The sequence below is a fragment of the Epinephelus lanceolatus genome, chromosome 17, assembly GCF_041903045.1.
Source record: "Epinephelus lanceolatus isolate andai-2023 chromosome 17, ASM4190304v1, whole genome shotgun sequence".
Lineage (NCBI taxonomy): Eukaryota > Metazoa > Chordata > Actinopteri > Perciformes > Serranidae > Epinephelus > Epinephelus lanceolatus.
The window spans coordinates 13,524,968-13,545,428 of NC_135750.1; the positions used below are offsets into that span (position 1 = coordinate 13,524,968).

At 42.1% G+C, this 20,461-nt stretch overlaps 1 protein-coding gene across 1 annotated transcript in view; it reads right to left on the reverse strand.

Moving 5' to 3' along the window:
• The window catches only part of hectd2 (HECT domain containing 2), a 76,522-nt gene that overhangs the window by 39,897 nt on the left and 16,164 nt on the right, over nt 1–20,461 (reverse strand). The window contains exons 3-14 of the mRNA XM_078160911.1: nt 17,804–17,942; nt 17,569–17,671; nt 17,260–17,349; nt 16,672–16,736; nt 16,378–16,423; nt 13,777–13,886; nt 12,241–12,389; nt 11,989–12,112; nt 10,180–10,276; nt 9,079–9,186; nt 8,032–8,164; nt 3,152–3,240 (exon numbers count right to left, since the gene is read on the reverse strand). Of these exons, the coding sequence (XP_078017037.1) occupies nt 3,152–3,240; nt 8,032–8,164; nt 9,079–9,186; nt 10,180–10,276; nt 11,989–12,112; nt 12,241–12,389; nt 13,777–13,886; nt 16,378–16,423; nt 16,672–16,736; nt 17,260–17,349; nt 17,569–17,671; nt 17,804–17,942 (1,253 nt within the window). The remainder of the gene's footprint in view (nt 1–3,151; nt 3,241–8,031; nt 8,165–9,078; nt 9,187–10,179; nt 10,277–11,988; nt 12,113–12,240; nt 12,390–13,776; nt 13,887–16,377; nt 16,424–16,671; nt 16,737–17,259; nt 17,350–17,568; nt 17,672–17,803; nt 17,943–20,461) is intronic.

The window sequence follows — 20,461 nt, forward strand, 5'->3', positions numbered from 1 at the left end:
TTGCGTTTAGTTGGACGATCATTTATTTTTCAACAGGACAATGACCCCAAACACACCTCCAGGCTGTGTAAGGGCTATTTGACCAAGAAGGAGAGTGATGGAGTGCTGCGGCAGATGACCTGGCCTCCACAGTCACCGGACCTGAACCCAGTCGAGATGGTTTGGGGTGAGCTGGCCCGCAGAGTGAAGGCAAAGGGGCCAACAAGTGCTAAACACCTCTGGGAACTCCTTCAAGACTGTTGGAAAACCATTTCAGGTGACTACCTCTTGAAGCTCATGGAGAGAATGCCAAGAGTGTGCAAAGCAGTAATCAGAGCAAAGGGTGGCTATTTTGAAGAAACTAGAATATAAAACATGTTTTCAGTTATTTCACCTTTTTTTGTTAAGTACATAACTCCACATGTGTTCATTCATAGTTTTGATGCCTTCAGTGAGAATCTACAATGTAAATAGTCATGAAAATAAAGAAAACGCATTGAATGAGAAGGTGTGTCCAAACTTTTGGCCTGTACTGTATATATTTATGCAATTATGCTGATGATGATGATGATTATATTTGCCATGGGAGGTGCCTTCTATTAGGCTAAACACACACTGACTGTGGGACTGATCGCTCTGTCAGCTGTTTATCTAACAAAGCTTATTGCAAGTAACAGGACAGTGTGTGGGAACTTCCTTTTTCTTTGGCTATGCACAAAATTAAAACACAAAACAGAGCAATTCAAAGGATTTTTAAATGTAGAAATATAAAGACACTATTTCTTGGTTCTCTATTAGTTAAGTGAACTTTGTACATTATTTCATTTTTGAGATATACTCATTTTTATGAGCAGAGTGAAAAGGCACTCCTTGTTCCTCCTTAGCTTTCTGCTGCAGAAAGAACGAATGGTCACAGGATCATACAAACAATGATCTCCCGTGGCCTCCTGGGTAAATTTTGTATTTGCACAGAGCAAAGCATAAGGATAAGTAACGTAATGTAAGGTAAAGACATGATGACAGTGAATTATTTTTATTTTATTCTATTTTGTATTACTCTAATTGTTTGATTTGATTTTCAACAGTGCAATACATTGCCAACTTTGCTTATCTGCTTCAGTGATGACATGGTATCTTTATTTCATTTTTTTTTTTTTTGGTTCTTAGTATTTTCTAAAATTGCCATCAACCATGTAAAGCACTTTGTAACTTTGTTTTGAAAAGCGCTTTATAAATAAAGTTTGTTGTTGTTGTTGTTGTTGTTGTTAAGCCTTATCTTTCTGCTGCAAAATGAATGAATGTTCTAGCTGTTAGGGTTTTTGTTTGAAATCAATACATAAAAGATCATGCAAACACTGATCTCCCATGGCTGCCTACGGAAGGTCTGTTTTTAAAGGGTTAAAGGGATAGTGCACCCAAAAATGAAAATTCAGCCATTCCAAACAACTTTTTATGTCGGGGCTTCAGGACACTTAGATCACTACGGACGAGCAATATGGAGATATTTTGTGGTTTCAATTATGTGTTTTTGGACGTTTGAATCTGGGGCGCCATAAGCCTCCATTAGGTGGAGTTGTGTTGCTACCCCCTCTCTCCTCGGATCTCCGCAAGTGTTGTGAGGAATCTAAAACTTCACCTGAGCATATGGGTGAGTAGATAATGGCTGAATTTTCTTTTTTGGGTGCACTATCCCTTTAATATGAAACAGCAAACATGTTTTGAAAGAAACAAAATGCCATTTGACCATGTTTCTTATTAACTTAATGTGGAAACATTGTTAATTAACATATCCTGCATGTCATCAGGTGTTGTTGAACGCACCAGTGAAATGTTCTCACATATTATCTGCTCTTAGAAAACAACAACATTAATACATTTGGTCTCATGCTAAAAAGTCAAATGACTTAACTAATATTTCCCCGAGGTCACGATCCTTCCCTAACCTTCACCAAAGTGCTTCTGTCGCCTACATCTGACCACATGCAGGGCTCAGGACGTGAATCCTTCTATCTGGTGTCTACGTCCTGCTCTTTGTACCTCCACCACCCACACCAGCCACCTTCTTATGACTTCTGTGTGGTACAAAAACTAAACCCTACCTCACTGGGAAAAAAAAGTCACCTTTGAAGATCACTCAGGCAGCAATTACAGTCCCAAACAGAATGCAATTGGCAGTAAATTAGTAGCACAGAGACATAATTTGTAGGACACAAGGTCGCTGAATAAAAGCTTTGATTTCAGCTTTGAAATCCTCCACCCATACACTGCCTGTGCAGAAACCAACAGGTATAAGGTGCAAATGCTTTAAGAGTGAGTGCACATTCAGTATTTTGTGTTAGAAATGAGGACTTAGTGGTGTCAACTAGCTTGACCAAACATCTTTACAGTCACTGCATCAGTTGTTCCAACCATGACTACAAAAACACTCCATAGAAAATTCCCTTCACATTCAATCTACATGCACCTTAAAGACTACAGCACTGCCCGCAGCATTTAAATCCTGCAGTGTTCTTTAGCTAAGAAAATGTTACCAGGAATGCCTTTTACAATACTCGGTTGAGTGTTTAAATTTTATTGGAGTATTTGTTATGTAAGTATGTGGGTGTGAAATCACTCAGGCTGTCTTGTTTCGGAGAAATGTGTCAGTGAGAAACCTCGTCTGTTTTATTTTATACTCTGTGCTGAAAAGAGACTTATTTATTTGAGATATATGTGTTCGGCGTGCGGGTTTACAGCCTAAAAACACACATTATAGTATCTCTTTCTCCTCTGTGGTTTAAAATAGAGGAGTGTTAGAGTATGTGAGAGGGGGAGGGAGGGGAAATAAAAGAGAAGAGAGTGTGTGTGTGAGTGTGTGTATTTGTACCCGAGTGCACATTACCTACACGTTAAAGACTGAACAACCCCTGCAACCTGAAGCTGTGAAACCACTGGAGAACTATGAATATAATAACTCTAATGGAAGATCATTAAAATGCTAATGTGGTCTAAACAAGCTACTCCTGCTGGTGAATAATAGATGAACCTAAAAATACATTGTTGGGTAAAAACACACCCTCCGCCTTAATTAATTGAGAATATAACAGCCATGGTCCCCTTCAAACATGCATAACATGCAACACACACACACTACAGGAAGTGTCCATACTCTAACGTCTTTGATAAAGGATACAGTCCCGACCAACTGGAACTCCGAATAGTTGTCACACTTCCAGCTGCTGAACCAATGGCAGCGCGAGTCCTTCATGTAGGTGAACATTCCTGAAAAACAGATTTAGGTTGAGCACAATTCTGGTGGTTTATAAACCAATAAAGCCTGGATGAATAAGAGATAGATGGATTGACAAGGGAGGGAGGGGAGGAAGGAAGGAGACAAGGATGAAAGGAAAACTTGAAAGTAAGGACGAAAGAAAAGATGGGTGAAAAGATGGAAAGACAGAAGATGTAACAAGGAAGGAAGCAAGAAAGAGGGATGAATACACTGCTCAAAACAAATTAAGGGAACACTTACAACACACATCGGTTTTTGACAAACACATTATTCAAGTTGTAAATCTTCACTGATGCACATTGTAAAATTTGTTGAGAACAATATGCTGTAACAACGGTCAATGGAAACCAAAATCATCAACCCACTGAGGGCTGGATTCAAAATCACACCGAAAGTCAAAGTACAAAACTGAGAACACAGGCTGATCCAACTGATCCACAGACGGATGGTGTCCTGGGGGATCTCCTGTCAGACCTGGATCAGTGCATCAGATGGTTGTGTCAGATGCACCACTACATAACGTCCCATAGGTGCTCACTGGATTTAGGTCAGAGGGCCAGTCAATGGCATCAATGCCTTCATCATCCAGGAACTGCCTACACACTCTGGCCACATGAGGCCGGGCATTGTCCTGCATCAGGAGGAACCCAGGGCCCGCTGCACCAGGGGGAACCCAGGACCCACTGCACCAGGAGGCACCCAGGACCCACTGCACCAGGAGGCACCCAGGGCCCACTGCACCAGGAGGAACCCAGGGCCCACCGCAACAGGAGGAACCCAGGGCTTGCTGCACCAGGAGGAACCCAGAGCCCACCGCAACAGGAGGAACCCAGGGCCCACTGCACCAGGAGGAACCCAGAGCCTGCTGCACTAGGAGGAACCCAGAGCCCACCGCAACAGGAGGAACCCAGGGCTTGCTGCACCAGGAGGAACCCAGAGCCCACCGCAACAGGAGGAACCCAGGGCTTGCTGCACCAGGGGGAACCCAGGGCCCAATGCACCAGTGTAAGGTCTGACAATCGCTCTGAGGATTTCATCCCAGTACCTAACAGTAGTCAGGGTACCGGGTACATTTGTTTTGTATTTGGGAATTGCTAAAATCTGCAATTTGTGTTAGATTTTATTTATTTTTTATAAATATTGTGTACAGAATCTGAATCTTCCTCTGAATTATTATTGTCCTTCGCAGTCAGGGTGTCTGCGTGGTCTGAGTTGTTTATTATTTTTCACTGCTGTGCAGTACGTCACTTCTCAACACTGACTGTCAGAGCGATAAACAGGACGATGAGCAGGTAGTTAAACAGAATAAACTCCACAAGATTGTGAAGCGCTGAAGCTTTTCCAGCTCCGACTGAGAGAAACAGCAGCAGTCTGTTCTGAGCCGAGACACACATCTGGACCACTCACATCTCTGAACACCAGAAACTGACACCGCTTCACGCATAAAAGAGCCTGTGTGTGTGTGTGTGTGTGTGTGTGTGTGTGTGTGTGTACACCTGCCTATGTGCAGCTGAGTGTGGGCTTCTGTGTGTGTATGTGTGTGAGGCAGAGTCGGGGCTTTCCCTGTGCTGCTAATGAGGGGAACACAGCTTTCATTGAGTGTGTTGCTTTGGGCCGACGTCCCCTGGCACCAAAAACACAGACGACCGCGGAAAGATGGAAAGACGATGGAAAGAACAACTCGACCAGAGGAGAGAGAGAGAGAGAGAGAGACATACAGATAGAAGGTAAGAGAGAGAGGGAGAGGAGAAGAGGCAGATGCAGACAGACGTGTATTTTTTATGCAGATTCCAATGTACTGAACTGAATGTACTGAATTCAAACAGTGAATCTTGGAGGAAATTCTAGATCAATATTGTACAAAGGTTTCTGTCCTGACGTGACGTGAGACTGCGTCTTGTGGTTAAAGGAAATATTGGAGCAACAGTGATGGAAACACTTGTTGAATGAAAAGAAAGGAGAAAGTTCAGTTTCAGAAATGTTTGACTAGTATTTCATTTAAGTTCACTTTGGATTCTGGATTGAAATAATGTCTGTTAACCACCGAATCCTCACCGCCTGTGCAGTGTGACTCCACTGCTTGTATGGACATTAGCTGGTGCCTCTGATTGTTGCTAAACAAGACTGTCGAGAACAACACCATCAGTTTCAAGTCCCCCAAATAGACATGTTTAAGTGGGAGACCACACTGTTTTTTTTACATCTCCAGTGGACAGTATATGGGATCATTCCCTAACCTTGACGTCATATTCATTATCGTATTATTATCATTATTGAGACCATGACAATGAAACTTTCCTAACCTCATCCAAGAAATTTCTGTAACCCAAACCATAATCTTTGACTAAATTTAAACCAGACCTTCAAAGGGCTGTATGTAACTCCAAAGAACAATAGTGGATTGTTGATTCTTATTCATAGAGCAACACAGTCTCATTCCAATGTTGTCAGATACCAGTTCTTTGGGTTTATGGTTCAGTCTGATAACCAACCCAAAGTGTCAGTATTTGATGACCTGGGAATGAGACTCAACAATCTTTTTGTCCACAGTTACATTCAGCACCTTTGAAGGTCTTGTGGGTAGGATTTAGTGTCATCTAGCAGTATATTGCAGACTGTCACCAACTGAAACAAATCTGTGGGACAAGGACAGCGGCCGACGCAAAAATGTCCGTCATAGGCTACTGTACACCAACATGGTGGCCTCTGTAGAAGAGAACCCACTCTGTATGAAGATATAGGCCAAGATCACACGGAAAGTGTTTTAGCAGCTGGAGGCAACTTTTTGTAATAGTTTTAAATGAGAATGAAGCTTTTTGCTTGGGGTTTTTACGTTGTGACCTGCCTGGTGTTTCTGAGCTCTAGGCACCTGGCGTTTTTGCCGGAGTGTTCTGAACTCCCTGAGCTGAAAAAACGTCAACTCTGACGTCATTTTTTTTTTTCCCATTGTCCAATTGGATGATTTGAGAGGCGGGCCTTCTGTGGTGGTCACAGCAACAAGTTTACAGCTGGTAAACAATGGAGGAGAAACTGGTGGTAGCGGCTGGTGGATACCCAGAGCTATACGGTCTGATGATAGATAGCAGGTTGTCAAACTGCCCCTGAGTCATCCTAAAATATGCCTGGAAATAGTCATCATGGAGGAGAAACTCCTGGACCAACTGGTGGTACTCCCCATGATCCACCCTCTTTTTTATCCATTTCTCTGCTGACAGCCTCGCACCCTCAACCAGAGCTACAGCAAGTACCGTCTGCCTCAACATTTTAGGAACTAGATACGAATTTAAAAAAATAAATAAATAAATAAAGGGTAGATTGAATACATGGGAAGGTTAGTGTAAGGACATGATGGGGTGGTTGCCTGGCAACAATAAAAAGGTGCATCAAGCATTTTTTTGGGTGTTTTTTTTTTACTAGTAGCATTCAATTTTTTAAAAAAAAAGTCAGTGTGGTGCGCCTCACGTTTTGCATTCGGTGCGCTCGGGGCCATTTCCTATATTCTGGACCTTTAAACAGAGTGCTGTCACATCATAAACTGATTTATAGAACAGTTTTTTGTAACAGTTTCGGAAAGCAAGAACCTCTACTGTATGTGTTGCTCTAGCTGACATGAAAGAAACATTTTATTTCCTCATTATTTCCTCACAGAGGTTGGTTTTGGTCTTCAGAATAATACCAGCATTGTCATTTTAAAAGATAATGTTTAGGTGTAAGTGTGGCTGTGCAACCAGGATGAAATGGATTTAAGTGGTGGTCCAGAGTGAAGCAAAGAAGGTATCAAAACTTCCAAAGGAACTCAACCAGCTGCTGCAGCATGAAGATGATGATGATGATGATGATCCAATTTTACACCATTGAACAATCTTACACTACGTCAGGCAGATCTTTGGAGGAGGTGATACTGCGACATAAAGTAATACATTACATGATTTACTATAAATAACAGTTGTTTGGAACATGCTGAACATATGCATTGATGAAGAAAAAGTGGATTGTGCTTCGGAGAAATTTGAGAATATTCCATAAAAGTTTTGATGCTTTTTCTGACATTTGTTTCAGAGCCACTTTCCAACATTATAGGAGACAAATTTGATACTCGAAAAATATATTTTTGGTGGACTGTTCCTTTAAAATGGCAGGATTAGAGAGGATCAAAGATAAAAGACTTTTTTTTACAGGATGAAAGAAGAAGTGAGGAAGTGAAAGAGACAAAGACGCACAAACAAAGCGACACAGAGATATGGAGATAATTAGAGTCAGGCAGTCGGTAAAGACAGGAGAGTAAACTGAAAAGAGAAACAGACGAAGAGAAGAGGATAATCATAACACACGCTGCTCCAGTTTGTTGCTGATTTTCCAAAACCAACAGTGACTGCCTCTCTCAGCCATCTGACAGTTATTGCTGCTGCAGCTCCACCGACCTGAAAACTCACTGAGCTCGTCCGCTGAGACCTCCATCTAATAAAAATTTACTTTCCGTTTTTATCCAATAAAATTTTCTTTCCGCTTCTTTTCAATAAAGTATGGCTTCACTTTCCATTGACTTTGCATCAAACTGGATTCCCCTCCAGATTCTCAGCATTATCTTTTGTTCCCTGTTGATAGACCTCAGCTTTTCCATTTGCTTTATTCACACTGGGTTGAGTCATAAACTATATATACTACGGACATGTTTCAGTGTGCAATCATGTCGCCATGTGTGCCGCACTGTACACATACTTATGGCCCACACTTACCGACATCCCAGACTTTAATTTCTTTGAACTGGCAGTGTGTCTCACCGTAGTCTGTGTGGAAGATCTGTCGCACCAGCAGCAGGAACCACTCCTTCGTCAGGCCGCCCATGTCCAGCCCCGCCTCCCCGACAAACGTCACCCGCAGTTTCTTCTTCAGGTCACACCGCTTCCTCGTCAACTGTGGAGGGAGACGGACAAACAGATGAGTTTCATTTAGACTTAAAAACATACAGTATTCCTAAACTTCTGCAGACCGAACAACTTCACAAAGACAGAACTGTGTGGACACTTGGGCTGAATCTCACTTCCTGAAGAAACTAACATTTAACATCAGTTACATTTTCGGGTTCACATGAGATTTACAGTTCGGTTTAGGTTACACTGAGCATTTGAGGTCGACACATGAATGTAGAACATTAAAGGCTCATCCTCACAACTGGTTCTGTATCTTCACCGCTCCCTCCGCATTCCCACACCACAAATTTGCCTGTTTTTCTCTCATTATAAAACACACTGCAAAAAATATATTTTTGTTTGTCATCAAAACCTCATAAGGCCCTAAAGATTTCCAGTTAGTGAGATGAATTCCTTCTTTCTTCATTATCTTTCCTTTGTGCAGTACACTACTTGCAGGCAAATATATACAGAAATGCTCCAATTAAACTGCAAGTGATGGTATTTTGTTTAGTCATTAATTATTCTGGCACTGGACCAAAAGATACATGCAAACCTATGTGTGGTCACCAAGGCCCTTACAGTCACAGAGCCCTTAAAAGCCACGTGACCCTGAGGGCCAAACATGTTAACTGCTTGTTTTGGGAGATGAGTTTGAAATGAAATAGAAAAACATATGCTTATGCTGTAGAAGTATAAAACAACCGTGGAAACATTTCACTGGAATATTGGAACGATGGAATAACACCTGTGCACATGCACTTATGTTCGCCTCCCAGGTGTCCTCATACATAAAATAATAAAATCTCTGCAGAGGAAACACAACTCTTCCTCTCCAGCTAGTTTGGTAGTAGTAGTAGTAGTTTAAAAACATCTTTAACAGGTGTGACAAGAGTGTGTGTGTGTGTGTGTCCTTACCTCATCCAGTGAGTCGCTGAGGAGCTGTGCTCGTCGTACTTTAATGTTGAGGAACAGAAGGTTCATGTCCACTCTCTGCCTGCGAGAAACTTTACTGACCAGGCTTTGCTGTGAAACACACACACAATTAAAATGTGTAGACATGCATTTGTGTCCGCGTTACTGTATGTCTTTGCAGGGCTTGTATTTAGAAAGTAAGGTCACTTAAAGTTAAAGGAACAGCGTGGGAGATTTAGGGGCATTTAGTGGCATCTAGTGGTGAGGACTGCAGACTGCAACCAGCTGAAACTCTTCCCAGCTAGAATTTCTTCAGTGTTCATTGTGTAGGAGGTGTTAACTATGAGCCGAATTATCCACAGAGGTCTCTTCCTCTCCAAAACAAACGGCACAGGTGATTATTTCCGGTAAAAACACTGAATAAATCAGTTTCAGTGTTTTTCCTATGCTGTTTGGCATGTCATAGATGGGCCACTAGCCCAGCACCTGTTAATGTGTGCTCATCTTTTTCCTTCATAATTCAAGTTTCAGATGTTCAGGAGGATTTTACAGTGAGTCGAATTATCCACAGAGGTCTCTTCCTCTCTAAAACAAACAGACCTGGTGATTTAAACCAGTAAACACTGAATAAAGCTGTTTCACGTTTAAAAAAATATCACTGTTTTTCCAACGCTCTTGTAAAAGACAGGCTGCTAACTACAGTGGCCAATGCAAACAAGTGGAAATGTGACTGTCTCAATCTAAAGCCAGTGTTTGGTTTGTCTGTTCAGGGCTACTGCAGAAACACAGCCGTGCAACATGGTGATCTCCAGAGACGAGGACTCACTCCCTATATAGATGTAAACGGCTCACTTTAAAGGTAACGAAAACACAATGATTCTTATTTTTACGTGGTTACACACTAAAAAAACAAAACTTATTTTATCATATTCCATTTTTGCCAATATATCCACCTAAATCCAACACACTGGACCTTTAAGGCTGGGGTTTGATTTAAATTAGGGTTAGGGTAAAGGCTCGCATATATTATTTAAATGTAAAACAAAAGTAAAACAAAGCAAAGATGACCACATATGTTTTTGTGTGAGTGTGCGTTTGTCTCACCCTGGCTTGACTGATCATCTGTTGCTCAGAGTCTTTCTGGATGATGGCTTTCTTCACCACCGTTGAAAGGATGAAGGGAAACTGACAGAAGGAAAACCTGACAAAGGACATAAAGAAACATGAAAAGTTAATAACCCTGAAAACTTAATTTTTAATGTTTTGCTACCAGCAGTTAAAACTATCGACATGGACAATTCTTTCTCGTCCAGCTCTTGCGTGTTTTTAAAATCATTGTCTTTACCTGAATAAGCAGGCTGTGACATCTACACCCCCGAGCCCAACATGAGAAGAATCCCCCCCACAGCAGCCAGGGACTTTTAGAGTCCAATCGTTTGAACTGTAAACTCTAAATCCATTTCTTTTATCAGACGTTAACGAGCTGTGACGCAGCGTGAAACAGTCTTCACGGCTTCTGAAAGCGTTTCCACAATTGTGGATAAACTGCAGCTGTGGGAACGTTACTTGGTCTCTGCTCATTGAGACATACTCCGTCTGACTTCCAGGAATCTTCAGAAGGAGCTAACATCAGTCTTGGTCATGGGTAGTGAGTCAAGTTAGTGTGTTGTCACATCTGTTAGCATTTCTGGTCCCTATTAGCAGGCGAGACCCGAGACACTTTCCCTGGGAAAAGTCTCTGCTTGCCATCTATTCCACTGCTCCAACATTTCATATCCATGTCTTATTTACCAGACGAGAGTCAGTGTTGAGTGGGAGTTTCCTTGAACGTTACACAAAAGCAACAAATCTATTGAACAGCACTAAAGACATGCAGGGATACATTTTTCAATCAAAAAATCAAACTTTATTTCTGTCAACGACACGTGATTAGGTTTTAGTTTAGGAGACATGAGAGTTATTCTGGACACATTTAGTCATTTAAAAGTCAGCAGACGGAAAAACTAATCAGTCCAATGGTTGAAATGGACAGACAAGGAGACAGACAGGTATCTGACCAGTGCTGCCCGCTCTTTTTCAATCAGAATACCTAGCACTAGCTCCAGATGTTGCTACGAGAGTCGAGAGAGGTTGGAAAAAGATAAACGTTTCTTCCCTGTTCCAAAACAAAAAGGGTAGGGTTAGCTAGCTAGCTACTGAAGATATAGCCTACTGAATGTATACACATGCTGCTTTTGCTTTTTAATGATTATAACAGTGAAACAAAGACCGACCCTGCTGTACAGGAACCAGTGAAGGGAAGCAGGGAAACTTTACTGATATTGAACCAGCTGTGTGTCATCGCAGTGTGTGCAGATGAACGTTGCTTGACTTTCCCCGGAGATCCCTTCCTGGTCCAGGTGCTGGCAGCAGCACGGGGGCGAAGCCAAACACTGTTCATCTGCACACACTGCGATGCCACACAGCTGGTTGAATATCGGCTACATTTCCCTTTATATTCATTATCTTGTGTGGCGATCAGCAGTGATGTGGTGGTTCACTTTTACACTGTGATCTGTAGCCTATAGTTCGGCTTTAGCTTCTAACTGTCTTTGTCTTTTTAACCTGTTGTTGCTGCTGAGTCAGTTTGACATCCTGGATACATCCTTCAAACACAGACTGTAGACCCCTCTGTCTGCTTCTCTCTGGAATCACTCTTTCATTTTTCAAAAGATATGATAATATTTCTTCAGTTAGTTACTTCATGCTTACTGTGACAGCTTGTCGGACCATCAGAAAGGGGCGGGGCTTAGCAAAAGGTCAATTACTCTGAGCAGCATGCATGGGAATGAATAACAATATATTCTCTCCACTTTTCTGATGGTCTGAATAAGTTGCTAAATCTGGCGAGAAAGTTGCCAAGTTGTATCTGACCTATTAGAGTTGCCGTAGCTCTGCCAGGTCCTGTACTCCTCCATGAAGTCTATGTGCTCCAGAGTGATGTTGTAGAAGTCCGTGAAAGGCATGATGGGAGTAGAGGAGACACTGTTGGCTGCATCTGAGGAGAGGGAAGGAGAGTCAAATGTGACATGTGAGCTGTTGTACGTACAATAAATATACAGTGAGTTCTTAACGTGATGTGAATATGCGTGTGTGTGTTTGTGTGTGTGTGTGTGTGTGACTCACTGAACAGGCCGAGGACTTTGGTAGCAGAGGGAATCCACCAGGAGCACTTGGCTAGAGGAGGAAGTTCGTCTGGTTCTGCAGGAAACAGACGGGTGGAGATGAACTGCAGGAGGCGCTCTACCAGCTGCCTGAAACGCCTCGCTGACAGCCTGACACACACACACACACACACACGCACACACACACACACACACACACACACACACAGAGTTAATAATGGTTAACATCAGCAGCTTGGCAGAGTCAAAACTGCACAAACTGCACATTGATATTTTTGTCAACACTACCCTTAAAATACACACAAAATAGACACTTACACTTCAAGAGAGAAAAATAGTAACAGTTGGATGGAGAATTTGGGTTTTTGGATCGCAGGGGAGCTAAATAGAACTTGTAATTTAAAGCAGCTCGCTTGTAAATCATCTCCACATACAGGATGCATTCTTCGGGCCGAGAGAGACACACAGAAGCTGGCTTACATTTGTAATTGTAGGCTGTGTGTCAACTTTTAAAAGCTACAGCATTTGATAAAACAGGCTGGAAGTGGATGTTTTTTTTGAGACAAAAAATAGCATGATAAATATAGATAGTGCTGTTAATTTGTCAATCATATTATTCCTATCTTTTGGAAGTTATAATGCAGAGTTAGTGCATATCACGCTTAATAGAAAATTCCAATCTGACTTATCTGACTGGACACCAATGTAAAAATCCATCCATCCATTCATTTTCGTCCGCTTATCTGAGCCTGGGTCGTGGGGGCAGCGGGCGAAGCAAAGCACCTCGGACGCCCCTCTCCCCTACAACGCTTTCCAGCTCCTCCTGGTGGACCCCAAGGTGTTCTCAGACCAGATGAGATATGTAATCCCTCCAGCATGTTCTGGGTCTGCCCTGGGGCCTCCTACCAGTGGGACGTGCCCGGGACATCTCTAACGGGAGGGAGGCATCCTGATCAGATGCCCGAACCACCTCAACTGACCCCTTTCGACACGAAGGAGCAGCGGCTCTACTCCGAGCTCCCTCTGGATGACAGAGCTCCTCACCCTATCTCTAAGGCTGAGCTCATCCACCACACGGAGGAAACTCATTTCGGACGCTTGTATCTGCAACCTCATTCTTTTGGTCACTACCCAGAGTTCATGACCATAGGTGAGGGCTGGGACGTAGATGGACCAGTGTATGTAAGCAGCATATTCAAAAATACCTAAACATTCATTTCAATCACCCCTCCTCCTCCGATAAGGGGTAGAAAACAAAGATGATGATGAAAAACAAGTTGGTTGCTGAGCAGAATGCAGCTGCAGCAACTTGTCAAAATTTGGGGTTTGTACCACATGACAAGAGGAATTCGCCAAAGCTCGAAGCCGTGTGTGATATTTGCATGAAGCAAAGTGAAGAGAATGACGGGTCGATAAAAAGAATGATGAATAGAACAGAACAGAAATAGCTAAAGACAGACAGGGAACACTATGGCAACTTGGCTGCAAACAAACATCAAACGTTGACACACACTCACTCACTCTCACACTTACTTACTTTTTAAGCCAATGAACCAGGAAGTGGTGGTCGGCCTCAGACAGAGCAGCGATCTGCCTCAGCAGGTGAGCGTAGATCACATAGGTGCTGGTGTTGGAATACTGGGGGTTCTACATACACACACACACACACACACACACACACACAGTATTAATAACATGTTACTCACAAAAAAGACGTCTGATGGGTCAAAAACAAAAAAAACACAAGCACTTAAACTGTCAGACAACAAACCCCAGACACACGCATGCAAACGGTAAAAGAAAATTCCCCTGCCTGACTTCATTAAAATTGTTTTTCGCTTGAAACAACTGGGACACAGTGCCGGTCATTAGCTTGTCAAATAACGTCGTCACCACCTCGTTCGCAACTATAAGATCATGGAGAGAGAATTTGTCCTTCAAAAGCAAGTCAAGATGCGAGGTTCAGTCATGGTTAGGATGTGCAGGTCACACTCAAGCAGAATTTAAATGGCTGCTGTGTCTTTTTCTCAAAGACATGACTCACTTTGACTTTGAGAACATAAAGTTCTGTCTGTTCGACTGGTGCTTGGATGCAATGAGAATAATAACACATGACATAATAAGTACGAGGTCTGTTCGGTCTTTACGGGGTTAGAACACAGATGAGGAGAAAGAGAAGAGAAGAGTTGAGTGTGAAGCTTTCAGAGCCTGTAAAGGAGGGAGAGTCGTCATCAGACAGGAAACCAGCAGTCCTCAACTCCAACATGACCTCACCCAGTCCCAATCTGTGTGTGTATATGTGTGGTGTGTGTGTGTGTGTGTGTGTGTGTGTGTGTGTGTGGTTGTGTTCTCATGAGAGTTGGAAGACGAGGCGAGTCCTCAAAGTCAAATGGGACAAAATCAGACATTTGGTTTGTGTGTGTGTGTGTGTGTGTGTGTGTGTGTTGATGGAGCGTGGAACCACAGTGGAACTACTGCAGATTCCTGTCTTTATCTGGTTCTAATCCCCAAAACCATATATGGAAATCAGACTGTACAGAGCGAAAGAGACAGACAGACAGAGACACGGAGAGACAGAAAGACAGAGAGTGAGACAGAGAGATGGAGGCAGAGAGAGAAAGGAAAGAGATGATCAAACAGGATGAAAAAGGATCAAAGAAAGGACCCCACAAACAGAAAAAGGACAGAAATGGAGGGCATTCTACGAAAGCGACAGAGAGGTTCGAGGGAAAGATGTCTGTCCACCAGCTCTGATGAGAAAAGAAAAAAAGATGTGAGAGAAGAAAAAAGGGTGTGGGAGAAAGAGAAGGAAAGAGGACAAAAAAAACTGTTGTTCAGTTAAAGTTTCAGTGTTAAATAAGGATAAAAGCAAAGTGAATTCAATTTTTTTGTGGAAGTATGGACATCCTGAGCTGACCTGCAGATCTGGATTCAGGAGAAACTATGTTTATGGTTCAGAATCAACTGTTTAAGTCTAATCCACTCGTGTTCTGATTGAATATTGTTGTTTATTTAACATTTTTAGCACCACTCTGCTTTGAGGTTGAACCAATATACCAGTTTCAAGGTGTACTGTGATATAAAAGTTGACAGTTAACATACCGTGTACCATGCATTTTCAAAACTTTTCTTTAATTTTTCCATATTTTACGTTACTTCCATGACTTCTTTAAAGTAGTTTTAAATAGATAGTCCTAAATAGCGATACAGCCATACCTTATTAAACACCCACTTCCAAGGCAGTTCAGCAAACTGCTAGCACTTGCTCACTTTACTCGCTCATTAGACACTTCCGCCGCCAACTAGCTGCACGTGCCAACGTACGTAGGTGCTTCGCAAAATGTCAAGACCACCAAAATCATATAGCTGTCAATGTAATTGTATGTATGTTTACATTATAATTTTGTTTGGGTTATGAATCTGAATACATTTATTTGTTGTTGAACGAACATTTGTTTTATAGACATGTCCAAAAAAGCATACGTGATATTATAATGAATTAAGGCTGATCGCTGTCCTTTTATTCTTCCCCTGTCGAAGTGGATCAATGACTCAACATTGTGACTGGATATGGCTTATCTGGACATCGATATGTGTATGGATGTCTCGATTTCGACTAATTGTCAAACATTTTTGGGGCTTTTTATGAACATATTTTAAACAAAAGCCAGAACTATGTATACTGAAAACTTTTCCAAAAGACTGTCTTAATTCCAAACCATTTCCAGGCCTGGAATACAGTTTTCTTTTTTTTTAATTTCATAGGTTTTCTATGAATTTCAATCAACATACAGTGACTATAGGGGCAGCAATACGTAATTGCTACCGACTGTTGCAAACGGCGAGGTAGCAGCCAATAGCCAGTTAGAAAGCTAAGCTACTAGCAAAAAAGCTTGGCAAACATGGCAATTCATATTGCAACTAAGCCATTTATGTTACAATGGCTTAGCAAATGATGGAAAACAATAGGAGTGATGTTTGGTTGTTTGAGCTGGACAGAGCGACTGGATCTCAATCACATCTTAATGTGGACACTGGAGATACAAGGTGTCATTTTAACTGAGTCAAATCATATTTACATACAATCTGGATTCAAGACACATTTGAATTCAAGGTGTAAAGAGGATCTTTGACTCACCTGAACAAGAATGAAATAAGCTCGCAGGTCATCTTTTGTCCGAGGCCTGAAAACAGAACACAAACAAACACTTTTCACACAACAGAAAAACCAACTAGTCAAATAAGTAGTTCAGTTTCTCTTCTATCACATCTACCTGCTTGGACATCATGTCCAATTTATTAGGATTTTTTTAATGACCAAATATCCGATCTGAATTCGTATTGTTTGGACATTACATCGAAGCTGAAACAGATCAAGTAATTGAGCAAATAGATCTGTAAGATGCAGAATGTGTCACTGAGGCGTTCTCACCCTTTCCACTCCCTCAGCAGGCTGTTGATGATCCCTTTCAGCACTGACTTCTGGATGTCTTGAGGCTAAACACACACACACCAAAACATATTCAACGTCTAAAAACACAAAGAATCAGAAGGTTGAGTCAACATTCCTGAATGTCAGGGACCCACAAAGAGAAATGGAAACACTGGCCGCCATATTTACCTAACCTTTATTTAACCAGAGAGGTTACTTCAGAACACAGAAGTGTTTACAGGGGCAGCTCGGAACGTTTCATGCTTGAAAAAAAAAAAATCTTGCGCTGTTTTTACATTCACTGACTGAACTCTGCTGATGAGTTCAGGCAAAATATTTTCTTACACTGTGTCATTAATGAGCATCGCCTGGCAGCTCATCAAGTCAGCAAGTATGTGAAGTTTTATAGAAAGTGTGTAAACTTATATAGACGCTATAAACTCTGTTACAGACATCAAGTCTGTAACATCAAGAATCTGGAACCTGAAATGCCATTAAGGGATCAAACAGGGTGAACAGATCTGGAAGCATTTGGATGGTGAGCTCATGTGTGTGTTTGTAGGTAGGATGTTGTCATCACGTTCTTACTGTGCTGAGCAGTGCGTCGTAAACAGCATTGACAAACTTGGCGTTGACTCCTGAATCATCTATGGTGTTAAACGATCCGTTCGCCTCTCGCTGGGAATGGGGGGAGCAGGACAGAAAATTGAGGAAAGAAAGGGAAGCAGAGAGCATGAGAAAAAAATTAGGAAAACAGCAGAGGAAAAATGCTTTCCCATGGTAAAACAATTATGGCGTCTGGTTAAATTTTAACAGCTTCTAAAACAGTTTTCTCACAACAGGCATTCTGTTGGGAGCCAAACTGTATGTGTGTGTGTGTGTGTTTATGTGTTCTACCTTGAAGGCAGCGTTGATTTCTATGAAGGAGTCGAAGGTGGTCAGGTAAAACTCTCGGACCTCCCTCCAGTCACCTGATTGGACGGCACGCTCCATGTCCTCCCTGGCAACACAAACACAATGCTCAAAAAAACACAAACCCCGCCCGGCTCCAGAATAATTCTTAGAACTTGTTTTATTGTGTTTCGAGCATCAGAAGTGAGGTGGGAACAGTCTTCAGGGCCTGGAAACTCACTGAAACTCCTTGGTGGTCTTGGTCCGCAGGGGGATGATGGGGTCAGAGGGGAACGGAGCTTTGACCTCTGGGGGCAGGGTGTCAATGGAGATCCGCTGCTTTTGACGAACATCGCTGCAGATTGGAGGCAGCTCTCTCCCTGGGTGAGAAAAACATACACAGGCAATAAACCACTAATTAACGGAGCTTCCAGCGGAGCAGGGGTGTCATGTTCATTTCAGCTCCAGAGGAGAAGTCTATTGCTCAAGACTCAACAATTAAAGTTATAACTTTGGCTGGGTCCAAACCTTTGAATCCACCTACTCAACCGAATTGACTGATTCGCCTGGAAATGTGACATCAAACAGCTGTGTTTCTTCAAGCGGTGCTCAGGAACCAGTGAGGAATAATAACAACAATGGCAAACACTGTAGACACTGCTATCAAGGCGGCTCTAAATAGACAGGTCTTCTAAATATCGCCCAACATTGTAGTTTGATTTTTCATTGCTTTGCTTAACTCTTAAACTCCTGGCAAAACAAGCATGTTGTCATGGCTGCGCATCAGTGTGGGTTTAGAAATGGCGTTAGATTAAGGTGGATACGTCCGTCTCTAGAGGTTTGTTCAGGACTGAAATTGGAAAGACAATAGCAGTGGTCATCTGCACAAAATGATTTTATCACTGTTGACCCATTCAACAGTCAATCAAGACCCAGACAGGATTTGAATCAACTTCTCTGTGACCAAACCTGCCATGTTAGATCTTTCTGAGCTGCATCAGCTCACACACAGAAAATGAGTATAGATATAGATAAAACCAGAAGGGCACTCAGAGAGCGCAGACCTCAGTTCAGTCAGACAACTCACGTTTTAATTGTTCATTTCAACAGCAGAACATAGTTAGAATTTGGCGTCTGGACGTTTGGCATCATCGCTCCCCGCAGAGAGACACTGGGGAGCGATGATTAGATATTTCCCCCTTAGCTGGAGCCTGCAGGTAGATGCTGGGGTGGAGGTGGGGCTGAAAGAGCGAGCAGCAGCAGTGATGCGGGGCAGCAGTGGGAAGATTTTGCAGCTTAAACAGACTGCCAAATTGGATTGGTGTGTTTTGTAGATGACATATGGAGAGTGATGTATGACGTGTGTGTATGAATCAGTGCAGCTTGGCGGGGTTGGCACAACAGTCTCCTTCAGTACATTATTCTATGCTTTCTTTTTATTTTCACATTGGCTAGTCATCCTGTTTAATTTGTCTTCTGATTAAATCGACGGATAAATAAAGTTCTTTGAATTGAATGTGAATTAAATCGGTATCGTTGAAACAAGTTGTAGGAAGCCTCTGCAAGTAACTGTAGAGCCGATGCGCTGCTGGTTCTGCCGGCCTGAATAGAATATAATGTCTATAGCCTTACTGTTGTGTGTACAGCATTTATAGACTGAGCTGAGTAGTGATGCGTGCGTCACTATTTTGCTCCATTTGCGGGTCGGGCAGCAGTGACCGTCTGTTAAATCGGTCTGTAAATGATATTTTGACATTATTGGCTATTACTGTCATGGCATCCAAAGGTACTGATGCGTTGAGCAGGTGACAGTCCGCGGTCATTTTCAAAACACACTTGTGTCATGTACTCCAAAAGAAACTTGTTGAAACTTTAAACAATAATTTATTGTACAAAACGGGGGAAACAAACGTTGACAAAAACGGTTCCATAATTCATATTAAATTCAAAAGATAACGAAAAAACAGCTACAAGTTAGAGAGAATAGTGATAAAGTGGTAAAACTTGGCATTGATCCACAGCCTCAGACGGATGCTCTCAAGCTCAGTTGGTAGGATACTATATTTTCACATTTTTAACAATCCAATTTAAAAGTTTTGATTTTTATTGATAACCTACATTTACCAACAACAAAAAGACTACATTTAGCACCAAAAAAAAGTAAAAAAAAAAAAAAATATATCCGAATATTTGGGTACAGACCTAGTGAGAGTTGCTACTGATACCGCAGTGTCATTGCCCCCTCTGGTGCCCCCCTAGGTCGCCCCGGTGAGTGTAAGCCAACCACCATTAACACTGTTAGCTCTGTCAGCAACGTTGCTGTTGTTAGCACTGCCACTGCCATTTTGGCTCAACCACCTCTGTATGCTTGTGGTGTCCGAGGAGGGAGTCGTCTGCATATCTTGTGAGTTAAAAAGTGAAAAATAATAGATGTATCTGCCCCATTTGATGTTCTTCTTTGGCCCAGCTTCACCCTTCTACTAAGTTGCATCAATTAACAGGACAGTATTTTTTTTTAAATCCCGCAAACAGACGAATGCACAAACTGCACCAGAACCACGACTTCCTTGGCAGAAGCGATTATAAAGTTCAACAAAATGGTCATCACAATCGTGTTACAAATTGTGAAGTCTAACTCTCTCTATCTCTTTAACATCACTTCAGTCAGCTGGCTGCTACCTTAGCTCATTCTGCCAGTGAGGACATGCTTTACATTTACTGGATTTATGAGGCGTGTAAAATGATTCAGCAATCCATAAACAGATCAATCAAATAATTAAAGCAGGAAGAACTTTAATTGAAACATCAAACTACTGATGACTGCTAACAGCAAACCCACAGCTAAAAGCTTTCAAAATAAGAATAGGGAATAAACAGAATAGTTTAAACCGTTCCTATC